Here is a 16,380-nt window from a genome sequence, read left to right as displayed (position 1 = left end):
AAACAATGGGGCAGAGTTTCTTTCACCCTATGCCCCTGTTACCTAGCAGTAAAATAGGTACCTGGGTGTTAGTCAGCTGTCACGGGCTGCTTCCTGGGGGGTGGAGGCCTGGTCGAGGACCGGGCCGCGGGGACACTAAAGCCCCCGAAATCATCTCAAGATAACCTCAAGATGTTGGGCTTGAAAACCGGTTCTCCTTGTTTGTGTTACATCTATTTTTTTTAAGTTGTCGGGTTCAACATCCTCAAAATTGTTCAGTATTTTAAAAGTTTAAATGAGATCCGCTCCATACACAGAGAGTAATCACACTAACGTGACTGCATCAGTGACAATATCCGTAGCAGCCGGGATGAGGATTCGAACCTACACGCAGGGTGTTCCCAAGCACATGCTCTTGACTAGACCACGACATGGTCAAAAGGATTGCAACCTGGGGTAATAGGTTGTGAGATCCGATCTGTTTAGACTGGTTTGTAGTGTTGTTAGCCCTCTGGCCCCTCAACTACACTACGCTAATTTACTACGCTAATGAAACGCTATGCCCGAATACGCTTGTGAATACGAATACGCTTGTGAATACGAATACGTTTGTGAATACGAATACGCTTGTGAATACGAATACGCTTGCGAATACGAATACGCTTGCGAATACGAATACGCTTGCGAATACGAATACGCTTGCGAATACGAATACGTTTGCGAATACGAATACGCTTGCGAATACGAATATGCTAATGAAACTCTATGCCCGAATATGCTTGCGAATACGAATATGCTTGTGAATACGAATACGCTTGCGAATTCGAATACGCTTGCGAATACGAATACGCTTGCGAATACAAATACGCTTGCGAATACGAATATGCTTGCGAATACGAATACGCTTGCGAATACGAATATGCTAATGAAACTCTATGCCCGAATATGCTTGCGAATACGAATATGCTTGTGAATACGAATACGCTTGCGAATACGAATATGCTTGCGAATACGAATACGCTAATGAAACGCTATGACTGAATACGCTTGCGAATATGAATATGCTAATGAAACGCTATGCCCGAATACGCTTGCGAATACGAATATGCTTGCGAATACGAATATGCTTGCGAATACGAATATGCTTGCGAATACGAATATGCTTGCGAATACGAATACGCTAATGAAACGCTAAGACTGAATACGCTTGCGAATATGAATATGCTAATGAAACGCTATGCCCGAATACGCTTGTGAATAAGTATACGCTTGCGAATACGAATACGCTAATGAAACGCTATGCCTATACGCTTGCCCAAACCGCTATGCGTATTAGTGGATTTAGGTATTGTATGTACTAGCTCCATCTAAAAATCCAACATTTTGTAAATCATCTATGAATGTACTTTTCCTGAATAAAAATTTGAATTTGAATTTAATCGACTAAACAAATTATGAGGCGGGCTTTGGAGTTGGAGTTCAACCCGGGAAATGCAGCTACGTGAATAAACATGTACATTCATCAGATCAACATACGAGCACCACAATTCAACACCTGCCCCCCCCCCCCCCAATTCAACACCTGGCCCCCCCCCCCCACAATTCAACACCTGGCCCCCCCCACAATTCAACACCTGCCCCCCCCCCTTCCGATGATAAAATATTCATAGAGGGGGACAGGCCCACAAACGTCAAAGCATGTTTGCCGGAATTATGTGAAACTAATTGTCCCGTCCATTTGACCCTTTATCGACCTTTGATATGCAAATAGCGTATTACCCGTCAGTTCCAGGCTTGTTCTGACAGACAACTGAACTCTAGTAGTCCCAGCCTAGGCCTACTGAGCCGCCTAGCATGCCTCCGACACCACCATACCCCCCCCGTACCGTATCTTGGAGCTACCTTGGAGTGTTTCCGGGGTTTAGCGGTCAACGCGGCCCGGTCGTCGACCAGGCATCCTGGTGGCTGGACTGGTCAACCAGGCTGTTCTGAACAACCTTCCTTCCTCCCTCCTAGTTCAAGACCATCTCCAACCCGGGCCTGACAGCTGAGTGGACAGCGCTTCGGATTCGTTGTCCTGAGGTTTCGGGTTCGATCCCCGGTGGAGTCGGAAACAAATGGGCAGAGTTTCTTTCACCCTGATGCGCCTGTTTACCTAACAGTAAATAGGTACCTGGGAGTTAGACAGCTGCTACGGGCTGCTTCCTGGTGGTGTGTAACAGAAAGGAGGCCCGGTCGAGGACCGGGCCGCGGGGACGCTAAGCCCCGAATCCATCTCAAGATAACTGATCAGACCTGAAGCTCTCAACCCCTCACTGTACACGACCAAACCTTCACTGTACACGACCAAACCCCCTCCCCCCCCCCATACACTATATGCCCCTACTGCCAACACCCCCCCACCCCCTCCCCCCCATACACTATATGCCCCTACTGCCAACACCCCCCCACACCCCCTACCCCCCCACCCCCTCCCCCCATCCCCAATCATCAACATGACAGTGGGTTCATAATTAGGTCTATTGATGTATAAATGACAACACAACCCTATCTCTCCTCATGATCTATCCTCTATAGGCCTAATTATGGATCTAGTTTGTATGGCCTCCTACCAGCGCCTTCATACCATAGGCCTACCATTTTTTTCTGACCTGGGAGTAATATGAAAAAAAATAAACGATATTTTCCGAAAAATTCATATATTGACGATTTCTCTTCGTTTTTTTTGTCCTCTTTTTTTACGCCAAGAGGAATTTCCAATTTCCTTTTGTGCATTGAGATATTTATGATTGGCTGTCATATCAAGAGGTGGGTGCTGTGACAAGCGCATCTCATTGCTGCCCTGTCATGTCAATGCCACCTTTATGCCAGGGGGGCCAGACAGCCCATTATCCCTTGCGGCATAGGCCTAGGAAGGTTAGGGGGGAGGGGGGGGTAGGAGAGGTTGGTGGGGGTACGGGAGGGGGGGGGGAGGAGGGGTTATCAGCTGGGTATAGGCCTATGATCAATAAACCTTAGGCGTTTCGCGTGTTTTCCTTCATCAAAAACTCCCAATCAGTCGTCGAGAAGTGGAATCGATCTGTTATCGATTTTTTTTTAATTATTAATATTTTTGCTGTTATCGTCGACGTTGTCGCTTTTTTTTTATCCTTTGTACCATTCCTTTCCCTCCGTCCCATCCCCTATCCTTATCCTGACCCCTTCCCAGTGCTATATAGTCGTAATGGCTTGGCGCTTTCCCCCCTAATAATTGGTTATAATCAGTCCTTGGTTATAATTGGTTATAATTTGTCCTTGGTTATAATTGGTCCTTGGTTATAATCAGTATTTTCATTACGGCTGTTTTAGTGAACTTTTGTCGTTGTAAGATATTCAGAAAATAAAGATAATCGAGGTCCTATTTAAAAGACGAATATAATGCTTTCAAAAGCTTCATTGTACAGCTGCTGAAGAGTCCAGGTGGTCCAGATTGTTGTGGGTAGGTCCAGGCACAGTCCACGATGGTCTTGGCTGGCTTACGACTCGGCAGCTCAAGAAGGTCCTCTTGGTTAGGACAGTCCAACCTGTCCTAGTAAGTCCACTACGGGCTCACCATAGCCCGTGCTACTTGCCCCGCTCCTGTGCCAGGTAAGTCCACTACGGGCTCACCATAGCCCGTGCTACTTGCCCCGCTCCTGTGCCAGGTAAGTCCACCACGGGCTCACCATAGCCCGTGCTACTTGCCCCGCTCCTGTGCCAGGTAAGTCCACCACGGGCTCACCATAGCCCGTGCTACTTGGAACTTTTGTTCCCAGTACCTTACCTTGAGGTTACCTTGAGGTTCTTCCGGGGCTTAGCGTCCCCGCGGCCCAGTCGTCGACCATGCCTCCTGGTTGCTGGACTGATCAACCAGGCTGTTGGACGCGGCTGCTCGCAGCCTGACGTATGAGTCACAGCCTGGTTGATCAGGTATCCTTTGGAGGTGCTTATCCAGTTCTCTCTTGATCACTGTGAGGGGTCGGCCAGTTATGTCCCTTATGTGTAGTGGAAGCGTGTTGAACAGTCTCGGGCCTCTGATGTTGATAGAGTTCTCTCTCAGAGTACCAGTTGCACCTCTGCTTTTCAACGGGGGTATTCTGCACATCCTGCCATGTCTTCTGGTCTCATGTGATGTTAGTTCTGTGTGCAGGTTTGGGACCAGCCCCTCTACTATTTTCCACGTGTAAATGCCCCTAGCTGAATCTGAATCTGAATCAGTAGCTGAATCTGGAACAACAACAATGTCGTCCGGAATTGTAACCTGCTTCAAGATAACCCAAAGGTAGTTGAAGCAGGTTACAATTCCTGACGACGTTGTTGTTGTTTAAGATTCAGCTGCTGGGAACAAAAGTTCCAAGTAGCACGGGCTATGGTGAGCCCGTAGTGGACTTACCGGGCACAGGAGCGGGGCAAGTAGCACGGGCTATGGTGAGCCCGTAGTGGACTTACCGGGCACAGGAGCGGGGCAAGTAGCACGGGCTATGGTGAGCCCGTAGTGGACTTACCGGGCACAGGAGCGGGGCAAGTAGCACGGGCTATGGTGAGCCCGTAGTGGACTTACCTGGCACAAGAGCGGGGCAAGTAGCACGGGCTATGGTGAGCCCGTAGTGGACTTACCTGGCACAGGAGCGGGGCAAGTAGCACGGGCTATGGTGAGCCCGTAGTGAACTTACCTGGCACAGGAGCGGGGCAAGTAGCACGGGCTATGGAGAGCCCGTAGTGGACTTACCTGGCACAGGAGCGGGGCAAGTAGCACGGGCTATGGAGAGCCCGAAGTGGACTTACCTGGCACAGGAGCAAGACTGTAACTAGCGTTACCTCTCTGGACGACAACGCAGACTTGTCTAAATAGGCAGAGGATGGCTGGTCGGCCGAGCGGACAGCACACTAGACTTGTGATCCTGTGATCCCGGGTTCGATCCCGGTCGCCGGCGAGAAACAATGGGCAGAGTGTCTTTCACCCTATGCGCCTGTTACCTAGCAGTAAAATAGGTAACTGAGTGTTAGCTGTCACGGGCTGCTTCCTGGGGGTGGAGGCCTGGTCGAGGACCGGGCCGCGGGACACTAAAGCCCCGAAATCATCTCAAGATAACCTCAAGATAGCCCGCATGGTCGTTCTGTCATCCACAAGCTATCCGAACAAGTTCAGCACATCCCCCCCCCCTCACTGGTCCGGTTAAGAAGGATTCAGAGTGTAGTGAGGTCCATGAGGGCGAAGGTGCGTGTAGAGTGACCGGTCCAGACCTTAAGGCCTTCCTCTTTGTTGAGCAGCGATCATGTGTGTTATAATACCCCCCTCCTCTTCCCCCCCCCCTCCCCTCATTCTCCTACCTCACCATCCTTCTATTGCTTCCCTCTTACCCATCATTACCCTAATCACTTCCCCCTCTATTCACTAACCAATCCACACTATCCACTGCACTTACATACACTATCCTTACTACTATCCTCACTCTCCCCCTCCCACACTATCCTCTCCAGCATCACCTATATCCTCCCTCACCCTCAAACTCCACCATCCCCTCCCCACCGCCCCATTCCCCCCTATCCCCTATTCCCAGACTCCATTTTATGAATTTCATTGTCATCTGGCCTATTTCCATATAGGCCTACGGTGGTTTTTGAGCACACAGGAAAGGGGGGGGGGGGCATATATTGAAGGCGAGATGAAGAGAGGCAGAGGGATGGGAGGCGGATAGGAGGGATAGAGGCGCGGATGGAGAGTGAAAGGAGAAAGAGGAAGAAAACGGGAAAAGAATAGAAAGCAGATAAAGAGTGGGTGTAGGTACGATGGAACAGAGGAATTTATAGATGGGCGAATAGATGGGATAGAATAGTAGAGGAAGTAAACAGAGGAGATAGGATAGGAGAGAAGGAGGGTTTTAGAAGGGAAGAATAAGATGGATTGCGGGAGGAAGATAGAAAGGGAGGGAAGTAAAAAGAGAAAGGAAGCAAGAGGAGAAGACAGAGGAATGAAGGGAATTAGTAAGAGAGATAGGGGAGAGATGGGGGGAGAGGGTTGAATGAGGTGGAGGGAGAGATAAGGAGAGAGGGAGGGAGGGAGGGAGGGAGGGAGGGAAGGAGAGAAGGAGGGAGGGAAAGAAAGATGGAGGGAGGAAGAACAAACACATTTGCTTCCTTAATAAGGCCACAATGTTCAACTCGGCCAGTTTATTAATTTCATTATGACTTGTTAAAGTGAACAATTAAACAAAAATAAGAGTACTAATCACTGACAACAATACCAATCACTGACAACATCAATACCAATCACTGACAACATCAATACCAATCACTGACAACAACAATACCAATCACTGACAACATCAATACCAATCACTGACAACAACAATACCAATCACTGACAACAACAATACCAATCACTGACAACAACAATACCAATCACTGACAACAACAATACCAATCACTGACAACAACAATACCAATAACTGACAACAACAATACCAATCACTGACAACATCAATACCAATCACTGACAACAACAATACCAATCACTGACAACATCAATACCAATCACTGACAACATCAATACCAATCACTGACAACATCAATACCAATCACTGACAACATCAATACCAATCACTGACAACAATATTATCACTAACAATACAACAAAACCCGCCTCTCAACCGTCAATCAACTGGTGTACAGGTTCCTGAGCCTACTGGGCTCTATCATATCTACATTTGAAACTGTGTATGGAGTCAGCCTCCACCACATCACTGCCTAATGCATTCCATTTGTCAACCACTCTGACACTGAACCAAATTATTTATAATGTCTCTGTGGCTCATTTGGGTACTCAGTTTCCACCTGTGTTCGTGTCCCACCCGTGCAAAATAGTTTGTCTTTTTCCGCCCTGTCAATTCCTCTGAGAATTTTGTAGGTGACGATCATGTCTTCCCTTACTCTTCTGTCTTCCAGGAACGTGAGGTTTAGCTCCTGTAGCCTTTCCTCGTAACTCATACCTCTCAGTTCTGGGACTAGTCTGGTGGCATACCTCAAAATCTTCTCTAACTTTGTCTTGTGTTTAACTAGGTATTGTGTGCAGCAGTTCTATGGTGCCCAAATCTCAAGAAGCACATACATAAACTGGAAAAGGTCAGCGGCATGCTACAACATGGCTTCTGGAACTCAAAACAAGAGTTACGAGGGGAGACTAGAGGCGTTAAACATTGCAAAACTAGAAAATGGAAGAAAGAGAGGTGATATGATCACCACTTACAAAATACCAACAAGAATATATCAAATTGACAAAGCGGAAATTCTGAAACCAGTAACTTCGCGAAAAAGAGGACACAGATTCAAGTTAAGAAAACAGTGCCAAAAAATATTTGAAAATTTTATTTTGCAAATAGAGTGGTAGACGGTTGGAAGAAGTTAGGTGAGAAGGTGGTGGAGGCCAAGACCGTCAGTAGTTTCAAAGCGTTATACGACAAAGAGTGCTGGGAAGACGGGACACCACGAGTGTAGCTCTCATCCTGTAACTACACTTAGTTAATTACACACACACAAACACTGGGGGCCGGTGGCTGTGTGGATAACACGCTGGACACATGATCCTGTGGCCCGGGTTCGATTCCCGGCGCCGGCGAGAAACGATGGGCAGAGTTTCTTTCACCCTGATGCTCCTGTTACTTAGCAGTAAATAGGTACCTGGGAGTTAGTCAGCTGTCACTGGCTGATTCCAGTGTGTGTGTATGTGTGAAATAAATAGCAATTAGTAACAGTTGATTGACAGTTGAGAGGCGGGCCGAAAATGCAGAGCTCAACCCCCGCAAGCACAACTAGGTGAGTACACACACACAACTAGCTAAGGTTTCAAATCCTAAAGTGTGTATAAGACATGATTCATCAAGCACTTAAGTCCCATCTTCCGAAACCTGTGCATCTTTATTCAACCACGGCGGATTAGTTTACATATATTAACCTGATTGTGATCTAGGAAACACAACGAGGCTGTCTATAACAATAGTAACCTTGGGTTACGATTTTTTCCTAAGCTGATAAACTGTAAAATAATTACAGCCTGAGCCGTCACGATCCTAAAAAGATATGCAGGACCTGGGGCCAGATTCACGAAGCAGTTACGCAAGCACTTACGAACGTGTACATCTTTCCTCAATCTTTGTCGGCTTTGGTTACATTTATTAAACAGTTTACAAGAGTGAAAAATTGCCAATCAACTGTTATTGTTATAAACAGCCTCCTGGTGCTTCGGAGCTCATTAACTATTTAATAATTGTAAACAAAGCCGCCAAAGATTGAGAAAAGATGGACAGGTTCGTAAGTGCTTGCGTAACTGCTTCGTGAATCTGGCTCCAGACTTCTTCGTCGCGATACGTGCAGTTTGCATGAAGGTTTCTCATCCCCATGACTGCACCCAGGACCAGGCTTTATCATCAAGCATTGACATGTCCAATTACGAAACCCGTACATCTTTCCTCCAACATGGTAGATCGTCCTATATTTAATAAACAGTTTTCGAACTTAAGAAACTGTACACACTCAAGGTTATTATTGTTATTGAGAGCCCCGGAGTCCTTCACAGCTCGTAAACTCTTTAATACAAGAGTTTACATTCTTGTAAAGCCACTAGTACGCGTAGCGTTTCGGGCAGGTCCTTAACCCTAATTTCCCCGGAATACGACCCCGCCGAATCGTTTAACAACCAGGTACCCATTCACTGCTGGGTGAACAGAGGCTACAGTTAAGGATTGGCGCCCGGTCAATCCTCCCCGGCCAGGATTCGAACCCAAGGCAAGGCGCTTGCGAAACGCCAGGCGAGTATCTTACCACTGCGCCACGGAGACTGCTCACGGAGACTAATAAATGTAAACAAAGCCGCCTTAACTGTACTATAGTCAAACAAATCCACAAGGGCCGTGACGAGGGTTCGAACCTACGTCCGAGAGGATCCCAGACGCTGCCTTAATCGACGGAGCTACGACATGGTTAAAATCCCTTGTGGATTTGTTCATTTGATGCATCACGCTATTGTGATTTCTATGTGTACTATAGTCCCTTTACTTATATAGGGGTTCGATCCCGGGCGCCGGCAAGAAACAATGGGCAGAGTTTCTTTCACCCTATGTCCCTGTTAGCTAGCAGTAAAATAGGTACCTGGGTGTTAGTCAGCTGTCACGGGCTGCTTCCTGGGGGTGGAGGCCTGGTCGAGGACCGGGCCGCGGGGACACTAAAGCCCCGAAATCATCTCAAGATAACCTCAAGATAACCTCTCGGTTTATGCTCGGGCAATTATTGACCAGTAAACTATAAAGATAAATTTTCAATTCTTAATGCTTAAATCAGATTTAAGTTCGTTTTTTATATATAAATAGATGAAATTTTAAGTTAATAATGATAATTTATAAAACTATTTCCTCCCCGGCGCTGAGCGAACGACGGGACGCGGCGGCGGACTCTAAGCGACCGCTTCCCTAATGTTTACATTGACATTGTGGATGTCCCCGGCACAGTCATTCCCGTGTATTTGACTTTTGAAACTAAACAAAATGACAACTCGCAGCAAACATGAGTGAAACGCGTATGTCAGGTGATAGTGGCGTCTGTAAAACCATCAATTTAGAGGTCAAAATTCATGTTTTTTTTTTTCAGTTTGATGAGGCTTGCGCCCCTATGCTCTCCTGTTAGGCCTGACGTTGGTTAAGTATTTTCGTAACTGCTTGATGAATCCAGGTCCTGGAACCTCTGATTGTTAGAATAATTATTCAACCCGTTCTCGCACTTTCGTATAGTCAATATTGACTTATTAAATACGTGCATATGTGACATACTATACATACTAGTTTACCTTTAAAAGCTTCATAGAAAACACCGACCTTACCTAACTTTCTATGTTAAGATAAGCATCTTATTGCTTCGTAATTACAATTATTTCTTAACCTATTATAGGTATAGGTTAGGTAATAATTGTAATTACGCGAAGCAATAGGATGCTTAACTTAACATACTAAGAAGGTTAGGTAAGGTCGGTGTTTTCTATGAAGCTTTTCAAGGTAAACTAGTATGTTTAGTATGTCACCTATGCACGTATTTAATAAGTCAATATTGACTGTAAGAAAGTGCGAGAACGGGTTGAATTATTGTCAGTGCTGAATGCATATTTAAAAAAATTATTGAAAGGCAGGCTGCGCATGTTGTTAAAATTCGAGAAATTTCCGAGTTTTCGATATCAAATGAAGAAGCTCATGAGCTTTTTGACGATTAAGCGCAAAGACTTATGATCTAAGTACTAAAGGAAGGATATAGTGCGAGCTGAATGATGTTAACAAAGTGGACATAGACGAAATGTTCACACGGAATAGTAACAGAACGAGGGGACATGGGTGGAAGCTGGAAACTCAGATGAGTCACAGAGATGTTAGGAAGTTTTCTTTTACCGTGAGAGTAGTGGGAAAATGGAATGCACTTAAGGAACAGGTTGTGGAAGCAAACTCATTATTTTTAAACAAGATATGATAGGGAAATAGGACAGGAGTCATTGCTGTAAACAACCGATGGCTGGAAAGGCGGGATCCAAGAGTCAATGCTCGATCCTGCAAGCACAAATAAGTGAGTACAAATATGTAAGTGAGTACACACATACGCACACACTAGGGGCCTCGCGGCTGAGTGGTCAGCGCTCTGGGGTTGTAGCCCTAAGGGCCCCGGGTTCGATCCCTGGCAGAGGCAGAAACAAATGGGCAGATTTCTTTCAATTGATGCATCTGTTCACCTAGCAGTAAATAGGTACCTAGGAGTTAGACAACTGCTATGGGCTGCTTCCTGGGAATGTGTGTGTGTATGTGTAAGAGAAATATATGCAGTAGACATAATTAAGGGAAAAAAGATTGTTTAGAAAGGCGGGGTCCAGGAGCTATATAGTTTAATTCTGCTGATACAAATAGTAAATACGCGCACACACACACACACACACACATATATACATACACGTACACACACGCACACGGGGCCTCGTAGCCTGGTGGATAGCGCGCAGGACTCGTAATTCTGTGGCGCGGGTTCGATTCCCGCACGAGGCAGAAACAAATGAGCAAAGTTTCTTTCACCCTAAGTGCCCCTGTTACCTAGCAGTAAATAGGTACCTGGGAGTTAGTCAGCTGTCACGGGCTGCTTCCTGGGTGTGTGTGTGTGTGGTGTGTGGGGAAAAAAAAAAGTAGTTAGTAAACAGTTGATTGACAGTTGAGAGGCGGGCCGAAAGAGCAAAGCTCAACCCCCGCAAAACACAACTAGTAAACACAACTAGTAAACACAACTAGTAAACACAACTAGTAAACACACGTGACACACCATCCTTTTCCGCTACATATCTCAAAAGGCACTCACATGCCTCACACACTCATTCACGACCCCTAGCCCCCACAACCCGTTCTCGCACTTGCTTCAGTCAATATTGGCTTATTTAATAAGTGCATATGTGACATACTAATTGATTGTAAATATTTTAGTTTACCTTGAAAATCTTCATAGAAAACACCGACCTCACCTAACCTTCTTAGTATGTTAAGATAAGCATCTTAATGCTTCTTATTTACAATTATTACTTAACCTATCAACGGTATAGGTTAAGTAATAATTGTAATTAAGAAGCAATAAGATGCTTATCTTAACACTCATAAACTCACACGCACTCATACATCCCACCCACACACACACTGACTCCCCATACTCGCAAACACATCCACATTCGTCCCACACGCACACACCCGTCCCTTACATCCACACACACACACACACACACACACACACACACACACACACACACACACACACACACACACACACACACACACACACACACACACACACACACACACACACACACACACACATATCCACATGCCCCCACCCGCAGGAATACATCAAACACTTGTACCCACACGCCCACAATCCTCCTACACCCACACACGCCCACACGCCCGCCCACATCGCGCAGGTCAATACCACTCAGAAACTGCTGGTGTGGAGGGCAATATATTTTAACCTTTGTGAGTAATTAAAGTGGAGAATTTGCGACACGCGCGAGTAACTAAGCCGACCATTACGGCGCAAGGATCATTACTGCTCACAAGGCCATTCGGCAGTTAACAGTGCAAACACAGATTAACAAAGGGTATACTCTTGCCAACTGTTGGGCCTCGGAAATCGAAAAATATGCTCCGGTGAAAAATAGAAATAATTTAATGATTTATAAAAACTTGTATTTTCTTTGTTTTACTATAATTATTATTATTATTATTATTATTATTATTATTATTATTATTATTATTATTATTATTATTATTATTATTATTATTATTATTATACAATATTATTATTAATATTAGGGGATAATTTTCAAGACAAAATCACCCATTGGTCAGGGCGCCAGGGGTCACTCCCTACCAATTAGGAGATCAAACTGGAGGTCACGTGACAGCGGGGACAATAGCATGGCAGGGGTCAACAATGGGTCATGTGAAGACCAGGTCAGACAATGACGTCATGGTCTGTGACCGCCAATGAGGGGCCGGCGGTCAGTTTTGACCAAGAGAAGCGAATCGAGACGGAGAGGAGGGCCATTCAGACCAGCCATTGGACGAGTCTGGTGCTGGCCATTGTGTTTACGGAGGCGCGCTGGCTATTTAGATGCTCTTATTATCCTATTTCTGTGTCTCCAGCGACCCTTCGAAATTCAAGCTTTAATTTGAAAGGAAAAATAATCTTAGCTCTTAACCGATAGGATTGGCAGGAAATGTTTCCCCAACTCAACAACATTTTCTGTTTTTAATTCCCTTCTCCGAGGTAAGTTCCTCTCAGTTGCACCAGAGGTGGTACCCTTATATATATATATATATATATATATATATATATATATATATATATATATATATATATATATATATATATATATATATATATATATATATATAGTGGGTACCACTTCTGAGTGCGTTTGTAGAGTCCTTCGTCATCGGTTAAAATTCAAATATTCAAATTGTTACCTCAGGCTTCATGAAGAAATAGCCCGGCTATAAAAAATGGCTAGTTTGCGTGACCGCCTCGAATATAATCGATTGTATCATTAGGTCAAGAATTATTCCCCTCAGACCTCCTATCCCTCAGTGACCCTTTCAAGATCTGTAAAAGAACCATCGGCCATGTTGCCGCCAGACTGGTTATTCTCAGTGGTACCAGAACCCCTTCGCCAAAACCGCGTCACTGGCGCCTGACGCATGCCTTCAGCGTAGAACGCACAAGTGCTCAGTGGATTTCTACTCGATGCCTAGACGCTAGAAGGAGAAGACGGCGCCATTTGGCCATTAGCAGTATTATGAGAGCAGGTGGAAGGAACTAGCGGGATGGCAACTCCTGGCATTACTGGTCCGGGGCTCCGGTAGTGCCATCTGTCAGGGGGTTAATGGTCCTTGAAGGACTGGTCACTTGCACACACCACCGTGACCACACCGCCACCACCCATCTATTACCTCCCTCCCTCCCTCTCTCTCTCTCCCCTTTCCCTTCCGTTCATCTCCCCCTTCCCCAACCCTCCTTCCCATTCCCTTACTCTTTTCCCCCGCTCCAGGTTCCCTCCCTTCCCTGTTTTTCCCCTCTCACTCCTTCCCCTTACCTCTCTACTTCACCTACCCTCACTCTCCCTTTCCATTTCCTTCCCTACTTCTCCCTTTCCATCACTTTCCCTTTCTCCTCTCTTGTTCATCGTCCCTCCCTCCTTCCACCTTTGCCTTTCTCCTTTCCTTTTCCCTCTCGATACGCCCCCCTTCCCCTTCTCCCTTACCCTTCCTTCCCTCCCTCCCTCCTTCCTCATCCATCCCACGTCCCATCCCATCCCACCATTGTGTGAAGGAAGGCCGAGGGTCGACTGGTTCATGAACAAGAGGTTATGCTGATGAACGTTAGAATATTGTTAATGTGGAAATTAAAGGATTTAGTTTACGAGACAAAGGTGCGTGGAGGGTTGTAGAGGTGCGTGGAGGGTTGTAGAGGTGCGTGGAGAGTTGTAGAGGTGCGTGGAGGGTTGTAGAGGTGCGTGGAGGGTTGTAGAGGTGCGTGGAGGGTTGTAGAGGTGCGTGGAGGGTTGTAGAGGTGCGTGGAGGGTTGTAGAGGTGCGTGGAGGGTTGTAGAGGTGCGTGGAGAGTTGTAGAGGTGCGTGGAGGGTTGTAGAGGTGCGTGGAGGGTTGTAGAGGTGCGTGGAGGGTTGTAGAGGTGCGTGGAGGGTTGTAGAGGTGCGTGGAGGGTTGTAGAGGTGCGTGGAGGGTTGTAGAGGTGCGTGGAGGGTTGTAGAGGTGCGTGGAGGGTTGTAGAGGTGCGTGGAGGGTTGTAGAGGTGCGTGAAGGGTTGTAGAGGTGCGTGGAGGGTTGTAGAGGTGCGTGGAGGGTTGTAGAGGTGCGTGGAGGGTTATGGAGGTGCGTGGAGAGTTGTAGAGGTGCGTGGAGAGGTTGTAGAGGTGCGTGGAGGGTTGTAGAGGTGCGTGGAGGGTTGTAGAGGTGCGCGGAGGGTTGTAGAGGTGCGAGGAGGGTTGTAGAGATGCGTGGAGGGTTGTAGAGGTGCGTGGAGGGTTGTAGAGGTGCGTGGAGAGTTGTTGAGGTGCGTGCAGAGTTGTAGAGGTGCGTGCAGAGTTGTAGAGGTGCGTGCAGAGTTGTAGAGGTGCGTGGAGGGTTGTAGAGGTGCGTGGAGGGTTGTTGAGGTGCGTGGAGAGTTGTTGAGGTGCGTGCAGAGTTGTAGAGGTGCGTGGAGGGTTGTAGAGGTGCGTGGAGGGTTGTAGAGGTGCGTGGAGGGTTGTAGAGGTGCGTGGAGGGTTGTAGAGGTGCGTGGAGGGTTGTAGAGATGCGTGGAGGGTTGTAGAGGTGCGTGGAGGGTTGTAGAGGTGCGTGGAGGGTTGTAGAGGTGCGTGGAGGGTTGTAGAGGTGCGTGGAGGGTTGTAGAGGTGCGTGGAGGGTTGTAGAGGTGCGTGGAGGGTTGTAGAGGTGCGTGGAGGGTTGTAGAGGTGCGTGGAGGGTTGTAGAGGTGCGTGGAGGGTTGTAGAGGTGCGTGGAGGGTTGTAGAGGTGCGTGGAGGGTTGTAGAGATGCGTGGAGGGTTGTAGAGGTGCGTGGAGGGTTGTAGAGGTGCGTGGAGAGTTGTAGAGGTGCGTGCAGAGTTGTAGAGGTGCGTGGAGGGTTGTAGAGGTGCGTGGAGGGTTGTAGAGGTGCGAGGAGGGTTGTAGAGGTGCGAGGAGGGTTGTAGAGGTGCGTGGAGGGTTGTTGAGGTGCGTGGAGGGTTGTAGAGGTGCGTGGAGGGTTGTTGAGGTGCGTGCAGAGTTGTAGAGGTGCGTGCAGAGTTGTAGAGGTGCGTGCAGAGTTGTAGAGGTGCGTGGAGGGTTGTAGAGGTGCGTGGAGAGGTTGTAGAGGTGCGTGGAGGGTTGTAGAGGTGCGTGGAGAGTTGTAGAGGTGCGTGGAGGGTTGTAGAGGTGCGTGGAGGGTTGTTGAGGTGCGTGCAGAGTTGTAGAGGTGCGTGGAGGGTTGTAGAGGTGCGTGGAGGGTTGTAGAGGTGCGTGGAGGGTTGTAGAGGTGCGTGGAGGGTTGTTGAGGTGCGTGCAGAGTTGTAGAGGTGCGTGGAGGGTTGTAGAGGTGCGTGGAGGGTTGTAGAGGTGCGTGGAGGGTTGTAGAGATGCGTGGAGGGTTGTAGAGGTGCGTGGAGGGTTCTAGGGTGCGTGAAAAGCTGCAGGGGTGCGTGAGACCTGAATGGATACCTGGAGAATTGCAAAAGGGCCTTACCAAGGGTACCTGACCAAAACTCTTCAATATTTTCCCCCACATCCAGAGGGTTACCTTGTGGCTATAATGTTTGTTCATTTACCTAAGTAGCAATCAGCATTAGAACACAACAATGGCATATCCGTCCCTTAAGAGTGGGATCGCATGTCTGGAGCGAGTGTGGCAAATGTTCCTTCACTATCCACGTAAGGATGACCAATTAAAATGCTATACATATAAGATGGAGCGATTAGCATGATATGTGAGTAACCTTCCCACTTTGTGAAATAAATGATAGTTCTGACCTGTCTGTTGGGGGAGTGGGTGAGGTTGTGTATTATGAGTTGGTCACTGGTGGTGGTGGTGGTGGTGGAGGAGGGGGGGGGGGGGGGTGGTGGTGGTGGTGGTGGAGGAGGGGGGGGTGGTGGTGGTGGTGTTGGTGGTGGTGGGGGGGGGGGTGGTGGGGGTGGTGGAGGGGGGGGGGTGGTGGGGGTGGTGGTGGAGGAGGGGGGGGGTGGGGGGGGGGTGGTGGTGGTGGTGGTGGGGGGTGGTGGTGGTGGTGGTGGTGGTGGTGGTGTTGGTGGTGGTGGTGGTGGTGGTGGTGG

General features: G+C 47.6%; 2 protein-coding genes across 2 annotated transcripts in view; both read right to left on the bottom strand.

Moving 5' to 3' along the window:
• Positions 1 to 13,258, bottom strand: part of LOC123755964 (serine-rich adhesin for platelets-like) — a 30,768-nt gene extending 17,510 nt beyond the window's left edge. Inside the window, exons 1-2 of the mRNA XM_045738968.2 lie at positions 13,151 to 13,258; positions 551 to 713 (exon numbers count right to left, since the gene is read on the bottom strand). Coding sequence (XP_045594924.2) covers positions 551 to 713; positions 13,151 to 13,258 — 271 coding nt within the window. The remainder of the gene's footprint in view (positions 1 to 550; positions 714 to 13,150) is intronic.
• Positions 13,259 to 13,969: 711 nt separating this feature from the next.
• On the bottom strand, positions 13,970 to 15,838 carry LOC138352946 (mucin-2-like). Its single transcript, XM_069305602.1, has one exon. The coding sequence runs from the start codon at positions 15,836 to 15,838 to the stop codon at positions 13,970 to 13,972; it is 1,869 nt and encodes a 622-aa protein (XP_069161703.1).
• Between the last annotated feature and the right edge of the window lie 542 nt (positions 15,839 to 16,380).

The sequence above is a fragment of the Procambarus clarkii genome, chromosome 55, assembly GCF_040958095.1.
Source record: "Procambarus clarkii isolate CNS0578487 chromosome 55, FALCON_Pclarkii_2.0, whole genome shotgun sequence".
NCBI lineage: Eukaryota > Metazoa > Arthropoda > Malacostraca > Decapoda > Cambaridae > Procambarus > Procambarus clarkii.
The sequence above is the reverse complement of the archived record's forward strand: the minus strand, read 5'-3'. Positions and strand labels throughout refer to the sequence as shown.

What these genes read in the sequence shown, in the direction of transcription:
- LOC138352946 (XM_069305602.1), bottom strand. Translation starts at nt 15,838, where the DNA reads ATGTGGGGGAAAATATTGAAGAGTTTTGGTCAGGTACCCTTGGTAAGG.